The 24253-nt window shown below is 42.0% G+C and overlaps 2 protein-coding genes across 3 annotated transcripts in view; one reads left to right on the forward strand and one right to left on the reverse strand.

The window, feature by feature from the left end:
* The window catches only part of RTN3 (reticulon 3), a 62086-nt gene extending 40676 nt beyond the window's left edge, over window positions 1–21410 (forward strand). For both annotated transcript variants that reach the window (XM_011221673.3, XM_019796941.2), the window contains 6 exons: window positions 12212–12419; window positions 14551–14689; window positions 15137–15206; window positions 15984–16030; window positions 17770–17828; window positions 19260–21410. In XM_011221673.3, the coding sequence (XP_011219975.2) occupies window positions 12212–12419; window positions 14551–14689; window positions 15137–15206; window positions 15984–16030; window positions 17770–17828; window positions 19260–19305 (569 nt within the window). In that variant the 3' untranslated portion in view covers window positions 19306–21410. The remainder of the gene's footprint in view (window positions 1–12211; window positions 12420–14550; window positions 14690–15136; window positions 15207–15983; window positions 16031–17769; window positions 17829–19259) is intronic.
* Window positions 21411–22841: 1431 nt separating this feature from the next.
* C16H11orf95 (chromosome 16 C11orf95 homolog) overlaps window positions 22842–24253 on the reverse strand; it is a gene marked incomplete at its 5' end in the record, with an annotated part of 4714 nt that continues 3302 nt past the window's right edge. Inside the window, 2 exons of the mRNA XM_034644832.1 lie at window positions 22842–22967; window positions 24109–24247. Coding sequence (XP_034500723.1) covers window positions 22842–22967; window positions 24109–24247 — 265 coding nt within the window. The remainder of the gene's footprint in view (window positions 22968–24108; window positions 24248–24253) is intronic.

Raw genomic sequence — 24253 nt, forward strand, 5'->3', positions numbered from 1 at the left:
TTCGTTTTGCTTTATTTTTTCCTCTCTTACCCATGATCCTCTGTTTTGTTTCTTAAATTCCATATATGAGTGAGATCATATGATAATTCTTTTTCTGATTGACTTACTTCGCTTAGCATCATGCTTTCTAGTTCTATCCACATCATTGCAAATGGCAAGATTTCAATTTTTTTGGTGCGGAGTAGTATTCCATTGCGTATATATACCACATGTATTATATTATATATATATATATACACACACACACACGTGTGTATGTATATATGTGTGTGTGTGTATATATATGTATATATGTAAAGTCATTTAGATATGTCAAATACATTCTTTGCAAATACTTTCTCCAGTCTGTGACTTCTCTTTTTATTCTTTAAAAGTGTCTTTCAAAAAGAGCAGAAATTTTGGGGCGCCTGGGTGGCTCAGTCGTTGAGCATCTGCCTTCAGCTCAGGGCGTGATCCCAGAGTCCTGGGATCGAGCCCCGCATCAGACTCCTCCACTGGGAGCCTGCTTCTTCCTCTCCCATGCCCCCTGCCTGTGTTCCCTCTCGCTGGCTGTCTCTCTCTGTCGAATAAATAAAATCTTTAAAAAAAAAAAAGAAATTTTTAATTTTGATAAAGTACAATTTATCAGTTTTTTCTGTTATATATCAGATGTTTATTTTCTTCTAGTAGTTATATAGTACTAGATTTTACATTTAAGTCTCTGATCCTTTTGTGTGCATTTTTGCGTATCATAGGAGGTACAGATCAATCAATGTTCAGGGTTTTTTTGCATATGGGTATCCAGTTCAGACACCTTTTATTGAAAATACTTCTTTCTCCACTGCATTGATTTCACAACTTTGTCAAAAAATAATTTGTTCATATATGCATGGGTCTATTTCTGAATTTTGTATACTATTCCATTGCTCTTGTCTTTCCGAAAGTAAGCCATTGCTACACCATCTTAATAATGGTAGCTTTATAGAATTCTTGAAATTACATAATGTTAGTCTTCCACCTTTGTTCTTTTCAGTCAGTTTGGCTTTTCTAGGTTCTTTGAATTTCCCTAGGAACTTTAGAATCACTTTGTCCATTTCTACAAAAATACTTCTGGAATTTTGATTGGAATTATATCAAATTATAGATAAACTTGGAGACAATTAACACTTTAGCAATTTTGAGGCTTTGAACCCATAAAAACAGTATAGCTTTCCATTAATTTAGGTCTTCATTAATTACTCTCAGCTATATTATATAATTCAGTGTATAGATTTTGTCAGATTTGTTAGGGGGTATGGCTCAGTGGTAGAGCATTTTGACTGTATCTTTTGTCAGATTTATGCCTAAGTATCTTATATTTTGGTGCTCTTTTTAATGGTGTTTTCAGCTCAATTTCTGGTTAACACTAATATATGGAAATATAACTGATTTGTATGTTGACCCTGTATCTTGCAACTTTGCTAAACTCATTTATTAGTTCCAGCAGCTTTTTTGTAGTTTGCATCAAAAATTTTTTTTAAAGATTTTATTTATTTATTTGACAGAGAGAGAGAGACAGCCAGCGAGAGAGGGAACACCAGCAGGGGGGAGTGGGAGAGGAAGAAGCAGGCTCCTAGCGGAGCAGGGAGCCCAATGCGGGGCTCAATCCCAGGACCCTGGGATCACGCCCTGAGCCGAAGGCAGGCGCTTCACAACTGAGCCACCCAGGCGCCCCTGCATCAAATTTTTTAAATAGGCAATCATGCCATCTGTGAATATAATAGTTTTCTCTCTTTTGCAATTTGAACGCCTTTTATTTCTTTTTCTTGACTTACTACACTGGCTTAAAACCTCTAACACAGTGTTCAGTGGAAGTGGTGAGAGAGAACATCCTTGCCTCTTTTCATTAAATGTGATGTTAGCTCTAGGTTTCTTGTAGATTCCCTTTATCAAGTTGAGGAAATTCTATAACCTAGTAGTTTCCTACTACTTAAAAGGTTGTTGAAACCTTGTTGAAAGGTTTTTATCAGAGGGGATATTAGATTTTCTTAAATACCTTTTCTGTATCTTTTGAGAGATCATATGGTTTTCTTTTTTAGTTTTAGTTTGTCAGTGTGGTGAATTATATTGAATGATTATGAATGTTAAACCAATCTTGCATGTTTGTGAAAAACCCCACTTGGTCATAGTGTATTCTTTTTATATATTGTTGGGTTTGATTCGCTAAAATTGTGTTAAGAAATTTTTGCATCTGGGGGGGCCCCTGGGTGGCTCAGTTGGTTAAGCATCTGCCTTTGGCTCAAGCCATGATCTCAGGGGTCCTGGGATTGAGGCCCACATCAAGCTCCCTGCTCAGCTGGGAGACTGCTTCTCCCTCTCTGTCTGCTGCTCCCCTTGCTTGTGCTCTCTCCCTCTCTCTCTAGCTGTCAAATAAATAAATAAAATATTTAAAAAAAAATTTTTTTTTTGCATCTCTGGTGCCTGAGTGGCTCAGTCAGTTAAGCGTCTGCCTTCAGCTCAGGTCATAATCCCAGGGTCCTGGGATTGAGCCCCACATCAGGCTCTCTGCCCAGCAGGGAGTCTGCTTCTCCCTATGCCCCTCCCCCTTCCCCTGCTCATGCTCTCGCGCTTGTGCCTCTTTCTCTCAAATAAACAAAATCTTAAAGAAATTTTTGCATTTATGCTCATGAGCCATATTGCTCGGTAGTTTTCTTGTAATGTCTTTGTATAGTTTTGGAGTCCAGGTAATGCTGGCCTTCTAAAATGTGTTGAAAGTCATTACCTTCTCATTTTATTGGAAGAATGTGTGTAGAATTGGTATTATTTCTTGTTAATGTTTGGCAGAATTCCCCAGTGATGCCATCTGGGCCTGGAATTTTCTGAGTGGGAAGCATTTTATTTATGTCTTACCTCTTTAATAGATATAAGGCTATCAGTTCATTTTTTGAATGAACTCTGGTAGTTTGTGTCTTTGGAAGAATTTGTCCACTTTATCTGAATTATCTAATTTATTGGCATACTGTTGTTTATAATACTCCTTTATTATCCTTTTAATGTCTGTAGAATCTGTAGTGATGTCATCTCTCTCATTCTTGGTACTGGCAGTTTTTTTACTCTTTCACCTTTTCTTGATTAATCTAGTTAGAGTTTTATGTTTTTTTGATACTGTCCAAGAACTTTGGCTTCATTAATTTTCTCTGTTATTTTTCTGTTACATGTTTAACTGATGTCTGCTCTGATTTTTTTAAGATTTTATTTATCTATTTGTTTGTTTGAGAGAGAGAGAGAGCAGGGGGAGGGGCAGAGGGACAAGCAGACACCCTACTGAGTGGAGAGCCCGACACAGGGCTTGATGACAGGACCCTGAGATCATGACCTGAGCTGAAGTCAGACACTCAACTGACTGAGCCACCCCAGTGTCCTGATGTGTGCTCTGATTTTTATTATTTACTTTCTTCTGTTTATTTGGGGTCCGGGTTCTTTTTCTAATTTTTTAAGGTTGCAGCTGAGATCACTGATTTGTCATCTTCTTTTCTAACATAGGCACTTTCATACTATGTATTACTTTAGTTGGATCCCACAAGTTTTGTTTGTTGGTGGTGGTGGTTTTTTTTTAGATCCCCTAAGTTTTGATTTTCATTCAGTTCAAAATACTTTCTAATTTCCCTGTTGATTTCTTCTTTGATTCATTTAGAAGTGTGTTTATTTTACAAATATTGAAGGATTCCCCAGTATCTTTCCCAATATCTTTTGTTATTGTTTTTATTTTTTTTTATTTTTATTTTTTTTTAAAGATTTTATTTATTTATTTATTTGACAGAGATAGAGGCAGCCAGCGAGAGAGGGAACACAAGCAGGGGGAGTGGGAGAGGAAGAAGCAGGCTCATAGCAGAGGAGCCCGATGTGGGGCTCGATCCCATAACGCCGGGATCACGCCCTGAGCTGAAGGCAGACGCTTAACCACTGTGCCACCCAGGCGCCCCTTTTGTTATTGTTTTTAATATAATTACCTTGTAGTCAGAAAACATAAAAGTGACTTGAATCCTTTAAAATGTAATGGAGGGCACCTGGTGGCTCAGTAGGCTAAGCATCCGGCTCTTGATTTCATCTCGGGTCATGATCTCAGGGTCATGAGATCAAGCCCTGTGTCAGGCTGCATGCTTGGCGTGGACTCTGCTTGAGATTCTCTCTCTCCCTGTGCCCCTCCCCCTCCTTGTGTGCATGCACACACTCTCTCTCTCAAAATAAACAAATAAATCTTAAAATGTATCAGGATTGTTTTGTGGCCCAGGACTTGGTTTATCTCCATGCATGTTCCACATGTACTTGAAAAGAATATGTATTCTGCTGTTGTTGCGTGAGAGTTCTATAAATGTCAAGAAGATCCGATTGGTTAATAGTGTTTAAGTCTTCTATATTTTTATTGATTTTTTTTGTCTACTTGGTCTACCAGTTACTAAGAGAGGGTTGTTGAAATGCCTATATATATTATACACTTATTGAGGTATAATTCACATATACCATACAGTTCATCCATTTAAAGTGTACAGCCAGATGTTTTTTTATCTTCACTATCCAATTTTAGAACATTTTAGTCCCCCTACAAAAAAACCCCATACTCATTAGTATTCACTCCCCATTTCCCACCACCACCACCACAGTCCTAAACAACAACTAATGTATTGTCGTCCCTATAGATTTGCTTATACTGGATGTTTTGTATAAGTGGAATCATGTAATATGGGGTCTCTTATAATTGTCTTCTTTCACTTAGCCTGATATTTTCAAGTTTTAGCCATGTCATAGCAGGTAGCGTTAGAACTTCACTCCTTTTTATTGCCCTGTAATAATTCCATTGTATGGATATATACTACATTTTATTCATCTGTTCCATCAGTTGATGGACGTTGGGATTGTTTCCACTTTTTGGCTATTATGAATAATGTTTCTGATAAATATTGGTGTACACAAATTTTTGTGTTGTTTATGTTTTTATTTCTCTAGCGTTTGCCTAAGAGTGGAATTGCTGGGTCATATAATCATTCTATGTTTAGCTTTTTGAGGAACTGCCAAACTGTTTTCCCAAGTGGCTGCACCATTCTTCATTCCCACTAGGAATGTAGGAAGGTTCCAGTTTCTCCATGTCCTTGCCAATATTCGTTACCGTATCTTTATGGTAGCTATCCTAGTGGGTTCATTGTGGGTTTGACTTGTACTTCCCTAATGACTAATGATGTGGAGCATCTTTTTATGTGCTTATTGGGCATTTGTAATCTTCAGAGAAATGTCTGTTCAGATCCCTTGTTTTTCAGTTGGGCTGTTTTTTAATTATTGAGTTAAAATTCTTTATGCATTCTTACTATATTTGGACACAAATACCTTATCAGATACATGATTTGCAAATATATTCTCATTTTGTGACTTTTGTCACTTTCTTGGTACCATTTACAGCATAAAGGTTTCTAATTTTGAATAGTACCACTTACCTGTTCTTTGTCACTTGTGCTTTTGGTTGAGAAATCATTGCCTAACCCAAGGTAACAAAGATTTACTCCTGTTTTGTTTTGTTTTCTTTTCTTTTCTTTTCTTTTTTTTTAAGTTTTTATTTTAGTTTCAGTTAGTTAACGTACAGTACATACAGTGTTATATTAGTTATTAGTTTCAGGCGTACAGAACAGTGATTCAACACTTCATACATCACCCGGTGCTCATCACAAGTGCCCTCCTTCATTTCCATCACCTATTTAACTCCTATTTTCTTCTAAGAGTTTTAAGACAGTTTCTCACTTTTCTGAAACAATCATTTATTTTTTTCTCTGTAAACCTTCTTCACCACCTTGCTCCCACCTCAGCTGATGACCTCAGCACTTTTTTATTGAGAAACTAGAAGCATTCAGAAAGAAATCCCTCTTCTTGCAGTCTTCAGATCTCTGAATGGGCCTGTGTCTCTTCTCATCTTCTTCACTCTGTTGCTCTAACAAGGATCAGCCCCTTCATCTGGGTTCTGGATCTCTGTCCCTCCCTTCTTCTGAACTTCTGTCCCCTTCAGCCTCTTTCTTCTTGTGTCAGCATATAAGCATGCTTTAGTGTTTCCCATCTTTAAAAAACTATCCCTTGGCCGCAAATGTCCCTACTCCCCTTCATAGCCAGACTTCATAGGCATTTCCTCTCACATTGCCTCCACATCTCACCAGTAATTCCTCTTCTGCTCCCTCCAGTTGCTTGTGTTTGCATCACTCCACTGAACAGCTTTTTTGTTAAGATTTTATTTTATTTTATATTTTATTTTATTTTATTTATTTTAATGAGAAAGAGAGCATGAAAGAGGAGGGGCAGAGGGAGAGAGAATCCCAGTCTCACGACCCTGACTGAGATCATGACCTGAGCCTAAATCAAGAGTCTGGTGCCCAACTAACCGAGCCACCCAGGTGCCTCTCCACTAAATAGTTTTGATCAGATCACCAGCTCTCTCCATGTTGCCACGTTCATGGTTGCCTTTTTTCCTTATTTAAGCTCAGCAGAATTCGCCAGTTTCCACACCTTCTCAAAGTACTTCTCTCTCCACTTCTGTGATACCACACTCTCCTAGTTCTCCCCTACCTCCCTGGTTATTGCTTCCGTTCCCTTCTGCTGGCTCTAGTTTGACTCTTTTTACTAGTTACTAGATATTAGAGTACCATTGAATTAATAAGTAAGACCTGGGCCTTCTTGCCTATCAATCCTAGGTAACCTCATCCATTTTTATGACTTTTAAATATTATTTGTGTGCTGTGCACTGGTGGATCTAACTGCTTTCTTTAATTATGGGTATCTCTAACATCCGTCCCAAAATTAACATGCTCTGTACTCTGCTTTTCCTCACCTCACCTCATTAAATGACGCCCAGCCATCCATTTGTTCAGGCCCCCAAACCTATGATTCATCCATCTTTCTTCCCTTATGTCGTCTCTCACATCTAGTCCACCACCAGGTTCTCCCTGTTCTACTTCCAAAATATATAGCTAAAATCTATCCACTCTTCTCCATCCTGACTGCCCTCAGCCGAATCTGAATGACCATCATCTCACACTTGAACCTCCAAGTTAGCTTCCTGCAGAGACTCTCTGCCTGTACTTTTGCCCCACCCCAATCCATTTTCTATGCAGTAAAAGTGTTCCTCTTTTTAAAATACAGTATACCATGTTATTCCCCTGCTTGACCTTTAGTGACTTCCCATTTCATCTGAAGTTAAAATCCAAGCTCCTTACCTTGCTTTATGAAAGTTCTGCATGATCTAGCTCCTGCCAGTTTCTCCAGCCTTGTTACACCATTCTGGCCTTTTGCATGGCCAGCTCTTTCTCATTTTTCATATCTCACCTTTCACTTCAGTCCTCCAAGAGGCTTTTCCTGACTGCTAGTTTCGATCGTGCCTGTGCACATACACATTATTCTCATCATGGCATAATGGATTCATATCCTTATGGGGCTCTGGTACAGGTGATGCTTAGCTTGTTCGTTATTCATGCCTCTCTTCCCCCCTGGAAAGTAAGTAAGAATCTTGTTTGCCTAGCTTACTGTTATATTCCCAGTTCCTAGTACTTGCCTGGCACATGGTAGGCACTTAATTAAAGCTTGCTGAGAGGGATGCCTGGGAGGCTCAGTCAGTTGAGCATCCAACTCTTGATTTCAGCTCAGGTCATGATCTCAGGGTTGTGAGATCGAGCCCTGCATCAGGCTCTGTGCTCAGTGTGGAGCCTGCTTAAGATTCTCTCTCTCCCTCTCCCTTTGCCCACCAACCTCCCCCCACCACTCGCACTTGCATGCACGCGGGCACACACACTCTCTCTCAAAAAATGAAAATAAAAAAATCAAGCTTGCTATGAAGAGAGGGATGGGAAAGGAAGGAAAAGAACACATTGAAAATAAGGAATTTGCTGTTTTAAAAAAGTTATATACTGAACTAGTAGAAGCAGAAGAGAGAAAAAATATTTTATGGAACCAGACGATTGCAGCCTCTTGGTGCTTTCCTGGTTGTGAAGCAAACACTAAAACCAAGTCTAAAGGCTTCAGCATTTTAAACTTTCAGCAGCTGCCTCATTTCTTGCCTTTTTCTTTTCCTTTTTTTAAGATTTTATTTATTTATTTGAGAGAGAAAGTGGGAGAGGGAGAACCATTGACTCCCCACTGAGCAGGGAGCCTGACGTGGGGGTCGATCCCAGGACCCTGAGATCATGACCTGAGCCAAAGGCAGACATTTAACCGACTGTGCCACTCCGGTGCCCCCTTGCCTTTTTCTTCGTGTGTTTCGTCCTCCTAACTCTTCCTCGACGATCAGAGGACAGCATTTCCAGACTGTGCCACGTTCCTTTCTTTGGTTTTGTATGCTCAGAATCCTTGGTCCACTGCACTTGATAGGCTCCAGGTGCAGAAACTTGGCCTGTCATAGACAGATCATCAGGAAACAAATGCAGACTGATTATTAGCCCATGTTTTAAGCACTTAACAACAGATCTGAAGGAAATTAAAGCAGAATAAGGAGATGGAGTGTGATCAAAGGACAGGGATGTTAGGTGGGGTGGGCATTCTGAGGGAAGTAGCCCAGGAACCAGGACCCAAATGAGGTGAGGGAGCAAGTCATGTGACATTGTGGAGGATGAGCATCCCAGACAGGTTTGAGGGATTAACCAGCTTTTCATTTTGCTCTGTAATCCCCCTTTAATCAGTGTGTCCCTTTTCTAGACCAGACCGTAATTCTACTATTGATTTTTAAGGCCCAGCTTAGGGCTTTCTGTACTGTTGTGCAGGTTGTGTACTGCACACCTCTAGGGAACACTGTTCGCATGTATTATCATTGTAGGTTTGACTATTTCTTACCACAGTTTTCCAGCAGATGGCAGTAAGTTTCATGAGGACAGGGTGGCTTTTGCTGATCGAGATTTGCATATAGGCAAGTGTCATTACCCCTTTTGGATACATTGAGGTATTTTCTCTCTGGGCCTCAGTCTTACCCTGTAAGCTTTTCTTTCTTTTTTCTCTTTCTGTCTTTCAAATTATTTCAAACTTAAAGAATTGCCAGTATAGTACAAAAAACTCCTATAGGGGCGCCTGGGTGGCACAGCGGTTAAGCGTCTGCCTTCGGCTCAGGGCGTGATCCCGGCGTTATGGGATCGAGCCCCACATCAGGCTCCTCTGCTAGGAGCCTGCTTCTTCCTCTCCCACTCCCCCTGCTTGTGTTCCCTGTCTCGCTGACTGTCTCTGTCTCTGTCAAATAAATAAATAAAATCTTTAAAAAAAAAAAACAAAAACAAAAAAACTCCTATATACCCTTCACTCTGGTTCTCCAGTTGTCAACATTTGCCTACTTTTGCTCTATCTCTCCCTCCCCCTCTCCATAAATACATGTTTTTTCTTTCTTCCTTTTTTTTTTAAGATTTTATTTATTTATTTATTTATTTATTTGAGAGAGAGAGATAGAGAAGAGAGCATGAACGGGGCAGAGGGAGAACGAGAAGCAGACTCCTGGATGAGCAGGGAGCCCGACACAGGGCTTGATCCCAGGACCGTGAAATCATGACCTGAGCTGAAGGCAGACACTTAACTGACTGAGCCACCCAGGCACCTGATACATGTTTTTTCCTGAACTATTCAAGAGCTGATTGCAAACATCCTGCCCCTTTACACCCCTGCTTTGGAGTGTTTGTTTTTGTCTTCATTTTTATGAACAAGAATTTTGTTCAAGAATTTACATAGCCACAGTACACTTATCATATTTAGTCAATTTAATATTGATGCAGTATAGTTGATCCTTGAACATCATGGTAACGGACACTGAGCGCCATGTAGTCGAAAATTCACATGTAACTTTTGATTCTCCAAAGGCGTAACTACTAATAGCATACTGTTAACCAGAAGCCTTACAGCTAACATGAAGTCAGCTAACACATATTTTGTATGTTATATGCATTGTATACTATATTCTTAGAGTAAGCCAGGGAATAGAAAATGTTATTGAGAAAGTCAAAAGGAAGAAAAAATACATTTACAAGTACTCTACTGTATTTGTGTGGGTTGTGTACTGCACACATCTAGGGGACACCGTTCACATGTGTTATCATTGTAGGTTTGACTGTTTATCAGAAAAAAATCCACACGAAAATGACCCATGCAGCTCAAACATGTGTTGTTCAAGGATCCACCTGTGGTTTTATCAGTTATATAATCCACATTCACATTTTGTCTGTTGTTCCAGTGGTGTCCTTCAGAGCCGTTTTTACCCCTTTATCCAGTGTTCAGTCTGTAATCATCACACTTGGCATTTATGTGTTGTCAAATCTTATCTCCTTTATTTTTTGCTGTTTTTTTATTGAAGAATAATTAAGTACAATGTTACATTAACTTCAGATGTACAGTGTAGTGACTCAGCAGTTCTGTACATTACTCAGTAAGTTTACTTACTCGAAATCCCCTTCACGTATTTCAGCCACCCTTCCACCCACCTCCCCTCTGGCAACCACCAGTTTGTTCCCTGTAGTTAAGAGTCTGGTTTTTTTGTCTCTTTTTTCTTTGCTCATTTGTTTTGTTTATTAAATTCCGCATATGAACGAAATCATAGAGTATTTGTCTTTCTCTTTTTGACTTCATTTAGTGTTGTACCCTCTAAGTCCATCCATGTTGTTGTAAATTTCTCAGTCTGGGTTTGTCTGGTGTTTTCTTATTAGATCTAGGTTCTGTGTTTTTGGCAAGAATACCACAGAAGTGATGTTGTGTCCTCGGTGCATTTCACCAAGAGGCACATGGTATCTGTCCCGTTCCGAAGCGTTCTGTTGAAACTGTGCTTGTGGTCTTAGGAACAGTGACGTCTGTATACTTGGACTCTTACTGTAGGAATCCTGCTTTATTTGCTCTTATGAGAAGGCAGCACTCTGTTCAGCTTTCCTGTGCAATCAGGTGAGCCTGACTTGCCTCCCAGCTCTCTCTCCTTTGCAGTGTCACTGTCTGGGACTCTCAGCTTCCCATCAGGAATCATAATGCCTCTTATTTCTCCTAGTGTCACATCCCTTGGCTAGAATCTCTGAACCAGTGATTATTTCTTCTGCACCATCAGCATACCTTTAGTGTAAGAGTTTCAAGTTAGGTTCTGTTGGCTCTAGCAAGGTTAGGCTTCCCAGGTGAGTATTGTAGCTGGAATATGGGGAAGAGATAGGTGCCAGGGGGTCCACTTGAACAGATTCAAGTTCATTTTACCCTCAGTCACAGTCTTAGAGGCTATGATATTTTGGTTGTAGTTAAAATTTGAGTGTTTACTGCATGTCATTTACAATGCTAAGCATTCTACTGCATTGGCCTCCTATAAAAACAACTCTAGGAAATACATGTTACTTTATTTTACAAGAGAAAAAACAAAGGTTTAGAAAGGTCATTTAAGACAATATGGCTAAAAATTACCAGGACTCAAACTCCTGTCTCTCCAACTCCAAAGCCTTGCCCTTCTTTATGAACAGAACCATTAGTTAACCTTCACAGATTGAAATTCAAATATAGTGTCATTGCTAGATTGAAGGTAATTACTAGCAACCTTTACACACAGTTCTTAAGGTGTCTTTAAGTAGAAGAACTTAGATTTTTCCAGTTTTGATGTCCCCCACCATAAGACCCACTTGCCTGAGACGGTCTTGGTTTATACCCATTTCCTAACAACTAGTAATAGTGTCTCCATTCATTTTCAGAGGTATTGCAGTTTAGATAATGATGTGGTCCCCTACCCATCATTCTTCCTGAATTCTCTTCAGATTAACATGGAGACCGGTGTTTCATTGTACCTAATATGGTTTGGTTTGTTTTTATCCACCACTCTCTTCTGCACCCACCCAATTTATCCATACGTTAGATTTGGTTTTATAGTGACCAAACGAATTTATCAGCATGGTTTGCTTAATTTAGTCAACAGTTAACAAGATTTTATCACACTTAACCTTACATCCTTTCTGCTAAAACATTTCAAGAAATTGACACTTTATCCCGTTGTACTTCAGTAGCCATCTCTAAAAAAATGTTTCTAAGTTTTTGTGAACCTGTCCAGAAACCACAGGAACCTTTTGCAGTATGAGTCCTCACTCCTGACATACAATTTGATTTTCATTTATCAGATTCTCTTAAGGAGGGGTGTGCCTGTAATTGTGTGCTAGTGTAATGCTTCTCGGGTGTGCAGGACACAGCCAAAGAGAAGTCCTGGCCACGTGACCACATGTAACCTGTGATCCCTTTTCTTTGGCAGTGCACGATCTGATTTTCTGGCGAGATGTGAAGAAGACTGGCTTTGTCTTTGGCACCACGCTGATCATGCTGCTCTCCCTGGCGGCTTTCAGTGTCATCAGTGTGGTTTCTTACCTCATCCTGGCTCTTCTCTCTGTCACCATCAGCTTCAGGGTCTACAAGTCCGTCATCCAAGCTGTACAGAAATCAGAAGAGGGCCATCCGTTCAAGTGAGTGGAAGTATCACAAGTAACACTTGACAGTTCAGAGAAGGGGTTTGCCGAGGCTGGGCAGGTCGACCAATCAGACCCAACTACGTGAAGAATTATAGGGCCTGATGCAGCTGATCCCTTGCGTGAACATCAACTAGAAACCTTGTCACTTCAAAAGGGACCCAGTTAAGGAGCCAGGAACTTTTTGACAAACTAGGGGCTCACACCTGAAGATCAAAGAAGGCTGTCTGAATTCCTGAGCAGGGCCTCCAGGACAGCACCCAGTTAGATGGGGTCCCAAGGACATGCTTAAGATCCCTATTACAGTTAAATCTTTTTGTTTGGTTTTGGGTTTGGTTTTGATTTTTTAAACATTTTTTATTTAAATTCAATTAATTAACATATAGTGTATTATTAGTTTCAGAGGTAGAGGTCAGTGATTCATCATCAGTCTTATATCACACCCAGTGTTCATTACATCATGTGCCCGCCTTAATGTCCATCACCCAGTTACCCCATCCCCCCACCCCCCTCCTCCCATATAGTTAAACCTTAAAACAACTTTGAAATCTCAGTATTGAGGCTGTGCTCTTGGCAATACCAGAATTTGATATGTTTGCTCTTAGTTTTATTACTGATTTCCTTCTTATCTGTCCTTTAGTTTTTCTTTTTCTTTCCCCCCTTTAGTTTTCTTAATACCAGGAGCAAGTCTTGAGGTCGATAGGTCATGCATTTCTAGAATCCACTTGCTAGTTTTTCTGACTGTGCTCCAACTTTAACAAATGTTTCCTCACACTATTCCTCTTGGAAATCTTAGCCCATAAACAATTTTAATATTCACAAATGACACTTTTTTCAAAACCTTTTCCTCATAGGGAAAGAAACTCTTCTTTGACCTCTCAAGACTATGACAGAATAGGTGTCTGGCTGCAGCTCTGGTCCTTTTATTTTCTTGTGATGAAACTAGAAGACAATTTAAACTATATGTGGCAGTTAAAAAGTTATCGCAAATTAATTTTAACAGATCAGTAGCTGTTCACTGAGTGAATAAATGTGATTTTTGCCACAAGCTCAGATGTCTTAGCAGGACATCTTCTGCAGGACACTGTTGGGGATTCTAAAAAGTGTTTTGTCAAGTTGAATGAATTACACCATCTAATTTTTATAACTTTTGTATTTGGTAGTAAATATTTTCTTAATAAATAGAAAGGAAAGCATGCCTGTTCCTTTCCTATTTTTCCCACAAGACTATAGACTCTTTAAGGCAAAAGCAGCCTTCTCTTTCCTGATATGCCAGCACATAGCAGAGGGTCTGAACACAGTAGGCCCTCAGTAAGTACTGAGTGAATGAACAAGTTATGAGCACATGGCTACATCTCACTTCTATAGTGCATCTGCGAACAGAACCCAAGTCTTTCTGTCTTTTTCTATAGTTGTCCACCCTGGCAAACTCAGTGTCTCTACCCTCCTTTTTCTTTTGTTAACAAATATTTTATAATGCCTATTTTATCATTTTGAAATGAAATTCGTAGATATCTATAAACAAAATTTCAAAAATAGACTATAATTGTAATATAAAGGAATGATAAGATAGGTCATTTATAGTAAAATAATATATATTTACTATTTACAGTATTTAACTGCTTGGACATGACTACACACACACACGCACACAAAACAGTAAAGACATTAGATACTTGTACTTAGATGTATAACTTCCAGTACAGATGTGATTTTCCAAAGTCGTGTAAAATATCTCAGTAAAGTTTAGCATAAACAAAATACAGTCTTTTTAGAAAATTCAGGATATGTTAAAGCTGGGAAAAATACCTTGTTTTTATATGTTCTTGGCTTTTGATAATTATAAATGTGTTCACCTTCATGAATATCCTATGAGGCAGTAAAAGCTATTCAGGGCATAGGACAAGTCTTTATTATGTATGAATGTCCCACACTTTGCAGACATCTGGCATTGTTGCCTCTGCCCGCAGGAAGACAACGGTGCCCTCTCCCCACCCCATGACAGAACATGCCCCTACAGATCTCTAAAATGTGCCCTTGGGGGAGTTTCACACTCTAAATAACTGCTCTACTAATAGAAAGAGATCTTCCTTGTCAAATGTATGACTGTTGTTTCTTCTCCTGGAAGAGCCTACCTGGACGTGGACATTACTCTGTCCTCAGAAGCTTTCCATAATTATGTGAATGCTGCCATGGTGCACATCAACAGAGCCCTGAAGCTCATTATCCGTCTCTTTCTGGTGGAAGATTTGGTTGACTCCTTAAAGGTTAGTTGCTTCTACAGTCTTTGGTGGTGAGGCTGAGGAAAACCAGGGACTAGGTTATAATTCAGAGGAAGAATAGTAAATAGGATTTTATCACACAAAAACAAATGTGTGCTTATCTCAGTCAGCCTGTGAAAAGTGGGGATAGGAGTCAATGGAGAAGACCTCTTCTGCACCTGTAGACCTAAGTGCCCTCCCAGCAAGGGCAGCGTCATTGACAGAAATGCAATCGGTCTGTCTTCGAGCTTAAGAAAACTACAGAATTCTCTGATGCACCCTGCACGTATATGGTGCAGATGAGGTGTGACCTTCGTTGTGAAATTACAATTATGTGTGGCATACATCACGAAATGTATGCAGACTTAATTGGCAAGAGGAGAATGGTGGCAGTTAATCTAAATTTCGCATTATGATTATTCCTGCTTAACCCTCTGGTGTTGGCCTTCACAGCTGGCTGTCTTCATGTGGCTGATGACCTATGTCGGTGCCGTTTTCAATGGAATCACCCTTCTGATTCTTGGTAAGGTGACAAGGAAAATGTCTCCATGCTCTTTGAAGTACAGCTAGCCCTTGAACAGCACAGGTTTGAACTGTGGGGGTCCACTTATATGCAGATTGTTTACAGGACAGTGTTGTAAATGTATTTTCTCTTAGGATTTTCTGACTGACATTTTCTTTTTCTCTAGCTTACCTACTATTGTAAGAGCACAGCACATAATACATATGACAATACAAAATGTGTGTTAATCGACTGTTTGTGTTTTGGTAACGCTTCTGGCCAACGGTAGGCTGTTAGTAAAGTTTCAGGGGAAGTCTAAAGTTATGTGCAGATTTTTGACTGTTTGGGGTATCCGTGCCCCTAATCCCCACGATGTTCAAGGATCATCTGTAATTGGTAGAAGTAGGAACCAAGAGAATGCCCAGCATGTCTCCACTCCTTCCATGTGGCCCAGCCTTTAACATCCATAAACCTTGAGTTAGATGTTGGAAGAACCTGTGTTTGTGGCCATAGGTTTTTTGGAAAGATCCTAACTCTAAAGAAATCTCAAAAGAGCTAGAAGTAAAGGAGAGTTGTCTACATTTGGTTTAAATATAGGGATCTTATAGACATCATTTCATAATTTGGAAATTATTTGGGATACAAAGAAAGCCTGTGTACCCATAGCTAACTCTCCTTAATTGAGAGCCCTACGGCCCTGTGTAGGATTTCTCATATTGAAGGTCTGTGTTACTTGAGTCTTGGGTCTTTTTGACTGTCTCACATTTACACTTGCCATGTCCTGTGATTCTCTTACAGCCGAACTGCTCATTTTCAGTGTCCCCATTGTCTATGAGAAGTACAAGGTAAGTACCTACCTGTTTCAAATCAGATACGCCTGTTGATGTAGGACTAGCTTTAGTTCATTTTTTAGGCATTGAAAATTTAGAGTGATCATTTTCTTTTTCTTTCTTTCTTTCTTTCTTTCTTTCTTTCTTTCTTTCTTTCTTTCTTTCTTTCTTCTTTTTTCTTAAAGATTTATTTATTTTAGAGAGAGAGTGCACAAGTGGGAGGGGCAGAGGGAGGAGGAGAGAGAATCTCAATCAGGCTCCACACCCAGTTCGATCTCACAACTCTGAGATCAAAACCTTAACCGTCTGAGCCACCAAGCCTTCCCATGAGCGATCATTTTGTAACCATTTCTGCAGTCTACGTTTATAAGTCAGGAGCCTGTAAGAAATAGTGGTTTCCTGTACAAGAGAAACTGAATGTTTAGGGGCACCTGGGCGGCTCAGTCATTAAGCGTCTGCCTTTGGCTTAGGGCGTGATCCCAGGGTCCTGGGATCGAGCCCTACATCAGGCTCCTCTGCTGAAAACCTTCTTCCTCCTCTCCCACTCCCCCTGCCTGTGTTCCCTCTCTCGCTGGCTGTCTCTCTGTCAAATAAATAAAATTCAAGAAAAAAAAAAAAAGAGAAACTGAATGTTTAGGAGAGAGAAGGATAGGAAGGTATATTTTTATGCCTTGTGTGTCTTTTAAGTTTTTCAAGTGGACATTATCTGTTAAAATAAGTTGAAAAATGCTTAAATAAATAAAAGCTGGTGTATGAAAAGAAATTTAAACTATCAAGGCTATTACAGGAATCCATCTGTGTGAAGAGATGTTTCCATTGTGGAATGATGCATGCAGAGCCTTGCTAGATGCTCTGAGGTTATTCTTTATAGATTAAGTCATTAATCACAGACTTTTTAATGTCTTTTGGTATTAAGTGAATTAGTCTTACCTAGGAGCCAAAACACATTTGTGGTTACAGAATATAGATTAGATAGATAGTTTTTAGTATTCAGAAAATGCTTTACTCCAGTGTCTATAAAGGAAACACCTAGCAAGTAAGACCTTAGCAAAAGAAATATGTGATTTTTACTTCAACAGAGTGTTATAAGATGTTCATGGCATAATTTAAAGTCTGAAACCTGAAGGGTTTTTTTGGGTTGGGTTGGGTTTATGTGGGCTCAATGTGGGGCTTGAACTCACGACCCTGAGATCAAGACGTGAGCTGATATCAGGAGTCGACTGAGCCACCAAGGCACCCTTGATACCTGAAGTTTTGGGGGTTTTGTTGTTTGGTTTAGTTTTTTAAGATTTTATTTATTTGAGAGAGATAGCAAGGGGGCACACGCAGGGGAAAGAGAGGGAAAAGCGGCCTTCCTGCTGAGCAGTGAGCCTGATGTGTGGGGCTCAATCCCAGGGACCTGGGATCATGACCCAAGCCAAAGGCAGATGCTTAACCAACTGAGCTACCCAGGTGCCCTGATACCTGAAGTTTTTAAAATACTCTTAAAAATTGGACATTACTGTGGCGGCCGGCTGGCTCAGTTGGTAGAGCATGCAACTCTTGATCCCAGGGTCGTGAGTTCAAGCCCTGTGCTGGGTGTGGAGCCTACTTAAAATAAAAAATAATAAATTTTAAAAACTGGCATTATTTTCATTTCCCAGAATATGCAATTGTGTTTTTAAAAAATGGTTAAACTAGACAACAGAACATTACCTTCAGGAAAATTGTTAATCTGTGTGTTGCCATAACTGAGTCTCTTCCCTTCCTTAAAGACCCAGATTGATCACTATGTTGGCATCGCCCGCGATCAGACCAAGTCGATTGTTGAAAAGTAAGTATGCTTTAGTTCCGCATTTTATTGGAACATGTGCTTTTCTTCCCCAGTTATTTTTAGCCTCCTCTATAAAATACTGAGTCAAAGAAAGGAATTTTCATCCTGAAGAAAAATGTTGGTTAATAGTTTGATTTTACTATAAATTATTTCATCCTGCTTCCTTAAAAAACATCCTTTGTGTTTTAGATTAAAAAGGATCAATGAAATTAGAACCTTCTCCTTTCTGAATTAGCCTTTTAAGTGTCTGCAGTTGCCCACCCACACGCATCAATTTTAAGCCAAACTCTTCACTCTCTTTTCAGAAATAAGAGTTTTACAGATAAATGACTCAAGGCACATTGTTACCTTCTTAAAACTACAAAATCCCTGTTTTCTCTTTTCTTGGAACCAATTTAATATTAAAATCAAGTAATAAAATATTGGTAGACATTTTTATGACTCCCTGTACCAAGGAACCATTTGGGTTTTTTTTGGTTTTGGGGTTTTTTTTTTTTGGTTTTGTTTTTTTTAACTTATGGCAAACACTAAGGAACCCACACTTCTAATTAAAATGTTAACATTTTTTTCATATTCAGATATTTAAGAAATAATACATCACAGGCAGCTCAGTCTCTTTTGTGCAGTCCCACCGCCCCCACCCCAGTCCCTTTCACACCTCAGATTTTAGTGCTTTTTCCAGTTTTGTAAGTGGAAACTAGGAATATATGTGCACAGCTCTGGCTTGATGCCAGGGTCTTTATTTGCGCTTTTGCTTTTTCAGGTGTACAGTAGAGCTAAAACCAGGCCAGGACAGCTAGCACAAATATGTATCTGGTTGCTGTTTACTCCTGATTGTGAAATATAGACGTAGCTTAGCTTTAAACCGAATATCTTGGTCAGTCCCTGAATGGGATCTAATATTTGTGAGGAGTGGCTCTAGTGATGGGTAACCCAACTGCACGAAATGAAGGGTAGCTTTGGTGTCCTATGAGGGGCCGATGACTGTTGCCAGCTCCTGTTGTCATTTTATCTGTCACCTTGACCCTGACTCCTGGCTCCTTTTGTGGCACTAGTGGGTCACCTAGCATTCCCAGAGAAGGGGGCTCTTGCGCTGCCTGTGTGTGGAACACAGCAGGCGCTATGCCCAGATCCCCCTTATTCTTCTCTGGAACCCCCAGTGAAGGACCCAGGAGGTTCAGGCAGTGAAAGAGGACAGGGCGCAGGCATGGTGGCAGGGAGAGAGGGCATGGTTCTTTGCAGACCCCTCGGCTCATCCCAGACCAGACTGGGACCCTGGCTCTTCTCATCCAGAGGAAGCCCTGTGGAGACGGGAGAGTGTCTGTCACGTTGCTTCAGCAAGCCCAGGGCTGTCTCTCGGTGTCACTGTTAAAGTAAAAACCCACAACTAATGCCTGTTTTCACCTTTTTCTCTTCCTTTTTCTTCAATAGGATACAAGCAAAACTCCCTGGAATCGCAAAAAAAAAGGCAGAATAAGTACATGGAAACCAGAAATGCAACAGTTACTAAAACACCACTTAATAGTTATAACGTTATTACTTGTACTATGAAGGGACGTGCTCAGTGTCAGCTCGAGCCTGCATTCCAAGCTTCTTTTTCTTAATTTGGTGTTTTCTCCCCTCCTTTCCCTTTACCCTCATTATCAAGCACAAGAATTGTTGGACTAAAAAAAGAGCTGATATCTTAGGACCCAAAAGAATAAAGAAAGAGTCAAGTTAATAGGATAAATCAGTACCTTAACGGTGGTGGAGCTTTTACTTGTAGCTTGAAAGGGGAGAGATTGGAGGTCAAGGAGAAAATGAAAGATAAAGCACTGCTTTTGGACTCTTCTGTCCAGTTCTCAAGGACTAGTCTTATGCAGCTTCCCATCAGAGTTTTATCCTTATTTTTAAGTTAAGAAATAATGATTAACTTATGAGGAAATTATCTGGGGACAAGAGTGGGACTTCTTCCCGTGGGTTTTCGGCAGCCCTCTGGTCCCATCTTCCTGCCCCACAATGTGAGCAGCTACTCCTAAAATTCTTCTTCTTCATGTAAGGCTGTAACTTCCAACTCTGTGAGTAACCTGTAGGTGATAGTGAGAGTTCCCGATTCCCAGGATGCCATCTGGGAACCAAGAATGGAAATGGAAGGTGGGGCTGGGACCATCCGCCCCCTCCCGCTCACCCCTAGGAAAGGAAAGTCTCTGCCGTTTGGGAGGGTGGCGTCTGTGCCTATTCTTACGGGCACCATTTCTGGGCTTAGTTTGAGAACTCATTCCTGAATGTGCTTTCCTCCCTCTTCCCTGCCCGCCTCACCTCCAGTTTAATAAATATGGTCGTACTTTTCTTATTATGAAATAAATGTCTGTAACTGCTGTAAACTCATTAGAGGAAAAATAATCTGCATGTGGGCTCCTCCGTTGTTGAGTTATTGTCATCCTGTCTCCGTCCGTGGGGGGGAACATTCTCAAGAGGTGAATACAGAAACATGTAAAAGGCCTGTTTTGCTTTTATCTTTTCTCCACAGCTGCCTCCTTCACATGCTCCATCTTTAACCTGTGCTCATCATTGCACCTGAAGGACCAAAAGCCAAGCGGGCTTGAGAGGAGATTGTGTGTGTCTGTGGTTAAGAGACCACAAATTAGTGTAAGAAAGTGTGTTCTGTGGTTCATACGGAGTTTTAACTTGGAGGCTAGCTTATGGGTGTGTGTGAACGTTTTGAGGGTTCCTTTCCCCTGCAGGCGCATAAAATGTCTCAGCACCTCTGTCGTGGCCCAGGGCGCCCCTTTTGAGAGTGTTTTCCAAGCAGTTTTCAGGTGAGGGTGACCAGGCAGGACCAGATTGTGCTGATGAGCTCCGTGTGGAATTAAAAGATAAACAGAACAACCCAGACAGACATCAGATGGAGGGTGATCGGGAATCTGATTCCTGCTGAGACTGACGAGTGTCTTTGTCCCCTTCCAACATGAAAATTCAGTCAACTTGAAAGAAGTCATCTGTGAGTTCCTTCAGGTTGTAAAACTCCGTGGTCATGATAATCCAGAGGGAATGTGCGCTGGTGACTCTAAAGTAAGGGCTACAGTCTGACGGTCGCCAAGCACGGCAGCTCGGTAGCAGGTAGTGGAAGTGTTCTTTCTACTGTTTTGGAAAAGTTACTTCAGCATTTACATGGGTAAAAGGTACCCTTGCCTTACTCCATTTTCCTATTTACTTAGCCCCTTTTCCTTTTTAATTTTTAAGTTGATTTCAGCCGGAAACACATTCTCCATCCTATCTTACGCCCTCCCAGGAAGTCAGTGCACTGATCAACTTTTCGGGCTTCCCCTCCAAAGGACTCTTTTCTGCACTGGAAGCCTCCACACCTAGCTCTTCTGTTTTGTTACTGCTGTGTTTAGGTAATTGGACAGATCTTTGTGCCACACAAGAATTTTTTTTTTTTTTATTTAAGGAAAACCTATAGATGAACTCTTACTAATGAAACTGTGTGTGCTGTATGTGTGTGCAACATAAAAGTACAGTAGCACCTGAGGAACTCGACTCTTGGTTCCTGTAAAGCTGCAAATTGATGTGGTATTAATAAAACAAAACAAAACACAGTGACCGTGGTGTCGTTCTGCTAACTTTATTCTTTATACATACAGTTTGGGTAAAGTAAGAACCAGGCTTCCACCGGCGCCCATCCCCACTCCACTTTTGAGGCTTTAAAAAGCAAGTAATGGTTGATACTGGTAATGATTCCCAAGATTGCAGAATTTCCATAGTAGAGCGAAGCTGTGCGTTTGGTTTCTGAAAGATCACAGAGACCCTCTTAAGAGGTGACCTTAGGAGAAAGGATGAGGAGTGGAAGGGGCCAAAGGGTCAGCTGTCCCAGTTCGGCCGCACACCACCCTTGGAGGGTTGCCCGCCTGCAGCGTGACGCAGCCTGTACATCCTGGGGCCACGGTGCACTTCGAGTCCGTCACCGGGCAACGTGGAGACCACATACACCAAGAACTTGATGCCTTCATATTTATTCTTCCCCCAAACTAAGGCTGCCATGACCCTTACACTGGATTTTAAAAATTTATTCAACATACCTCTCAGAAAACTTAGGCTGAAATTTTTTTAAAATAACTGAAGCAACTTCACAAATACACATACAAATGTTCGAGTAATGTCACTAACATGGCGTATAAATATGGATTCAGAGTAACATTTACATATTGGCCATAATAGCAAGCATACCATTAACAAAAAATTCATGAAGAAACTTCACCTGTTCATGTCAGACTCCCAAGGCAAGGAGGAGGCACAGAGAGAGGAGGACCACCTGACCCCCCAACCCAAGAGGCCGTAGGGACAAAGTAGGAATCACTACAGTGGCGCTGAGCCCACTCCTCAGATCTTCAGCTTCGTGATCATTGGAGGGCTTATCACAAAGGACTGCTGGGTGCCCCCCCAGTTTCTGATTCATTGAGATGGGGCCCGAGGATTTGTGTTTCTAGTAGGTTCCTAATGTGATGCTGCTGGTCCGATGGCCACCCTTTGAGAACCCCCAGAGTGCTTGGGGATGCCTCTCAGTGAAGACATTCATTCCTGTCTTCCTAAGGCCTAAGGAAAAGCCATTCCTGACTGGCTCTCTGTCCTGGCTTACCTGAACTTTGGCAGTGGGCTTGGGTGACCATAATAGGTCACCCCAGTCTGCCTCCTGTTTTTGAACAGGCAGAGTAGCAAAAAGTAGTAAAATACTCATTCTGGATCTGAAAACAACATGCATGAAGGAAAACAGAAGAATGGCAGTGCCAGCCTGGTGCCAGCCATAATCCCTGTTCTCAAGCTCTTAATACTGACTCCAAACCCCTGGAGGTTCAAACATGGAATTCACTTCTCAGCCAACTGACAGCTCCTGCGGGATCTCCTGAATCCCTGGCAGCACCTACAACAGAAAACAATGCCAGAGCCTTCGCCCTACTGGAGAGGCCATGGGACGGGTGGCAGTCAGCCCTGCTTGTGGACTTCCAAGGGAGGAGGCTGCTGCCAGAACCCGGGGCTTTAGCCTCTGAAGGCCGGAGCTGCCCCCGGGGACACTGATCCCAGGGAGGCGCGCCGGTCTTTGCCGTTGTCCCCCAGAGGTCGCCAGGGCGCTGAACCGGCCTGCAGCGCCCAGCACGCGCCAGCCTTTGGCAGGCCCCATGGGAAAAGAAATCTTAATTGACCAGAGATTGGGAGGCAGTGTGGTGTAGTGCAAACAATACTGAGTCGGGAGTTGAGCTTTTAACTCTAGTTCTCTACTGTTCCTACCTGGCTGTGTGCGATCATTTCAGTTTCCGAACTTCACTACCTGTCTGTAAGGGGTCAAGGGGGCGGGGACTGGTTGATCTCCAAGGTCGTTCCAGCTCTGACAATCTTGAATTATATAAAAATGCTATAAAATCCATGGTATAAAATCCAATTCCCAATCAGGAAGAGTCAAGGGGATGGGGCCTGAGGCACTTGAACCTTGGACTCTGGCCTGGGGGTGCTGGGATGAGGAAGGGCTTCCTCTTTGCTGTCTGCTTTCCCACCCAGAGAAGCAGCCCCTGGCCCCAGGTGCTGGGGCCCCTCTGCCTCCAGGCCTGGCCCTCAAGTCCCACCCGCTCCCCTCCCCACTCTCAGGCTGTAAGACCAAAGGAACAGGCCCGGCCACGTGAAGAGCAGGCCCTGGGGCCAAGAGACTCAAGGAGAGGCCTGGAGAGTCACACATTAGTGTGGGATGTTTGGGGTCCCCCATCCCCACCTCCGTCCTCACTCCTTCCTCCTTTAGGTCCTTCCTCCACCACCTCACAGCTTATCTCTGATACACGTATAATAAATAAGACATTTGCACATAAGGGTGACTGGGACAGCTCTCTCCCCGCCCCTCCCCCTTTCATATAAAAGCATTAAATACAGTTTCAAAATAAAATACAGAGAGCAAAAAGGGCCTGATCTCGGGGCCACCTGTTCTCCACAGGAGAATGAATCTACACATCCCACTCGGACCTGCCTGGGAGATCGCGGGGCCCCTTCCCTGCACGGGACCTGGCGCTGCCGCGGGGAAGAGAAAGGAAGGCCGAGGCCCGGCCCCAGGCCCTCGGGGACTGAGAATGGGTGGCACGTCCACCGTGTACGAAGGGGGACAGGGAGGGGACGGGAATAGAACGCCAACTGCCGGGACCTCCAGCGCCCCGGGCTCGGACCCACGGGGACGATAGAGCAGGAGCGCCTGACTGGGTTTAGAGGAAAAGGGAGGTCTTCGGAGCAGAAGAGGAGCAGAGGAGAAAAGTGCTAATCCCTTTACAAGATCGGGGTCCGGGAGGGCGCGGCAGGAGCGGGGGAGGCGGAAGGGGCCGCCGGGCGCGCTGTCCCCACAGCCCGCCTGGGAGGCTGGCGCAGCTGCCGGGGCCCCGGCCCAGCTCCGCCCCCCGCCTCCGGGCCGCCTGCCC

This window comes from Ailuropoda melanoleuca, chromosome 16, assembly GCF_002007445.2.
Source record: "Ailuropoda melanoleuca isolate Jingjing chromosome 16, ASM200744v2, whole genome shotgun sequence".
NCBI classification, from domain to species: Eukaryota; Metazoa; Chordata; class Mammalia; order Carnivora; family Ursidae; genus Ailuropoda; species Ailuropoda melanoleuca.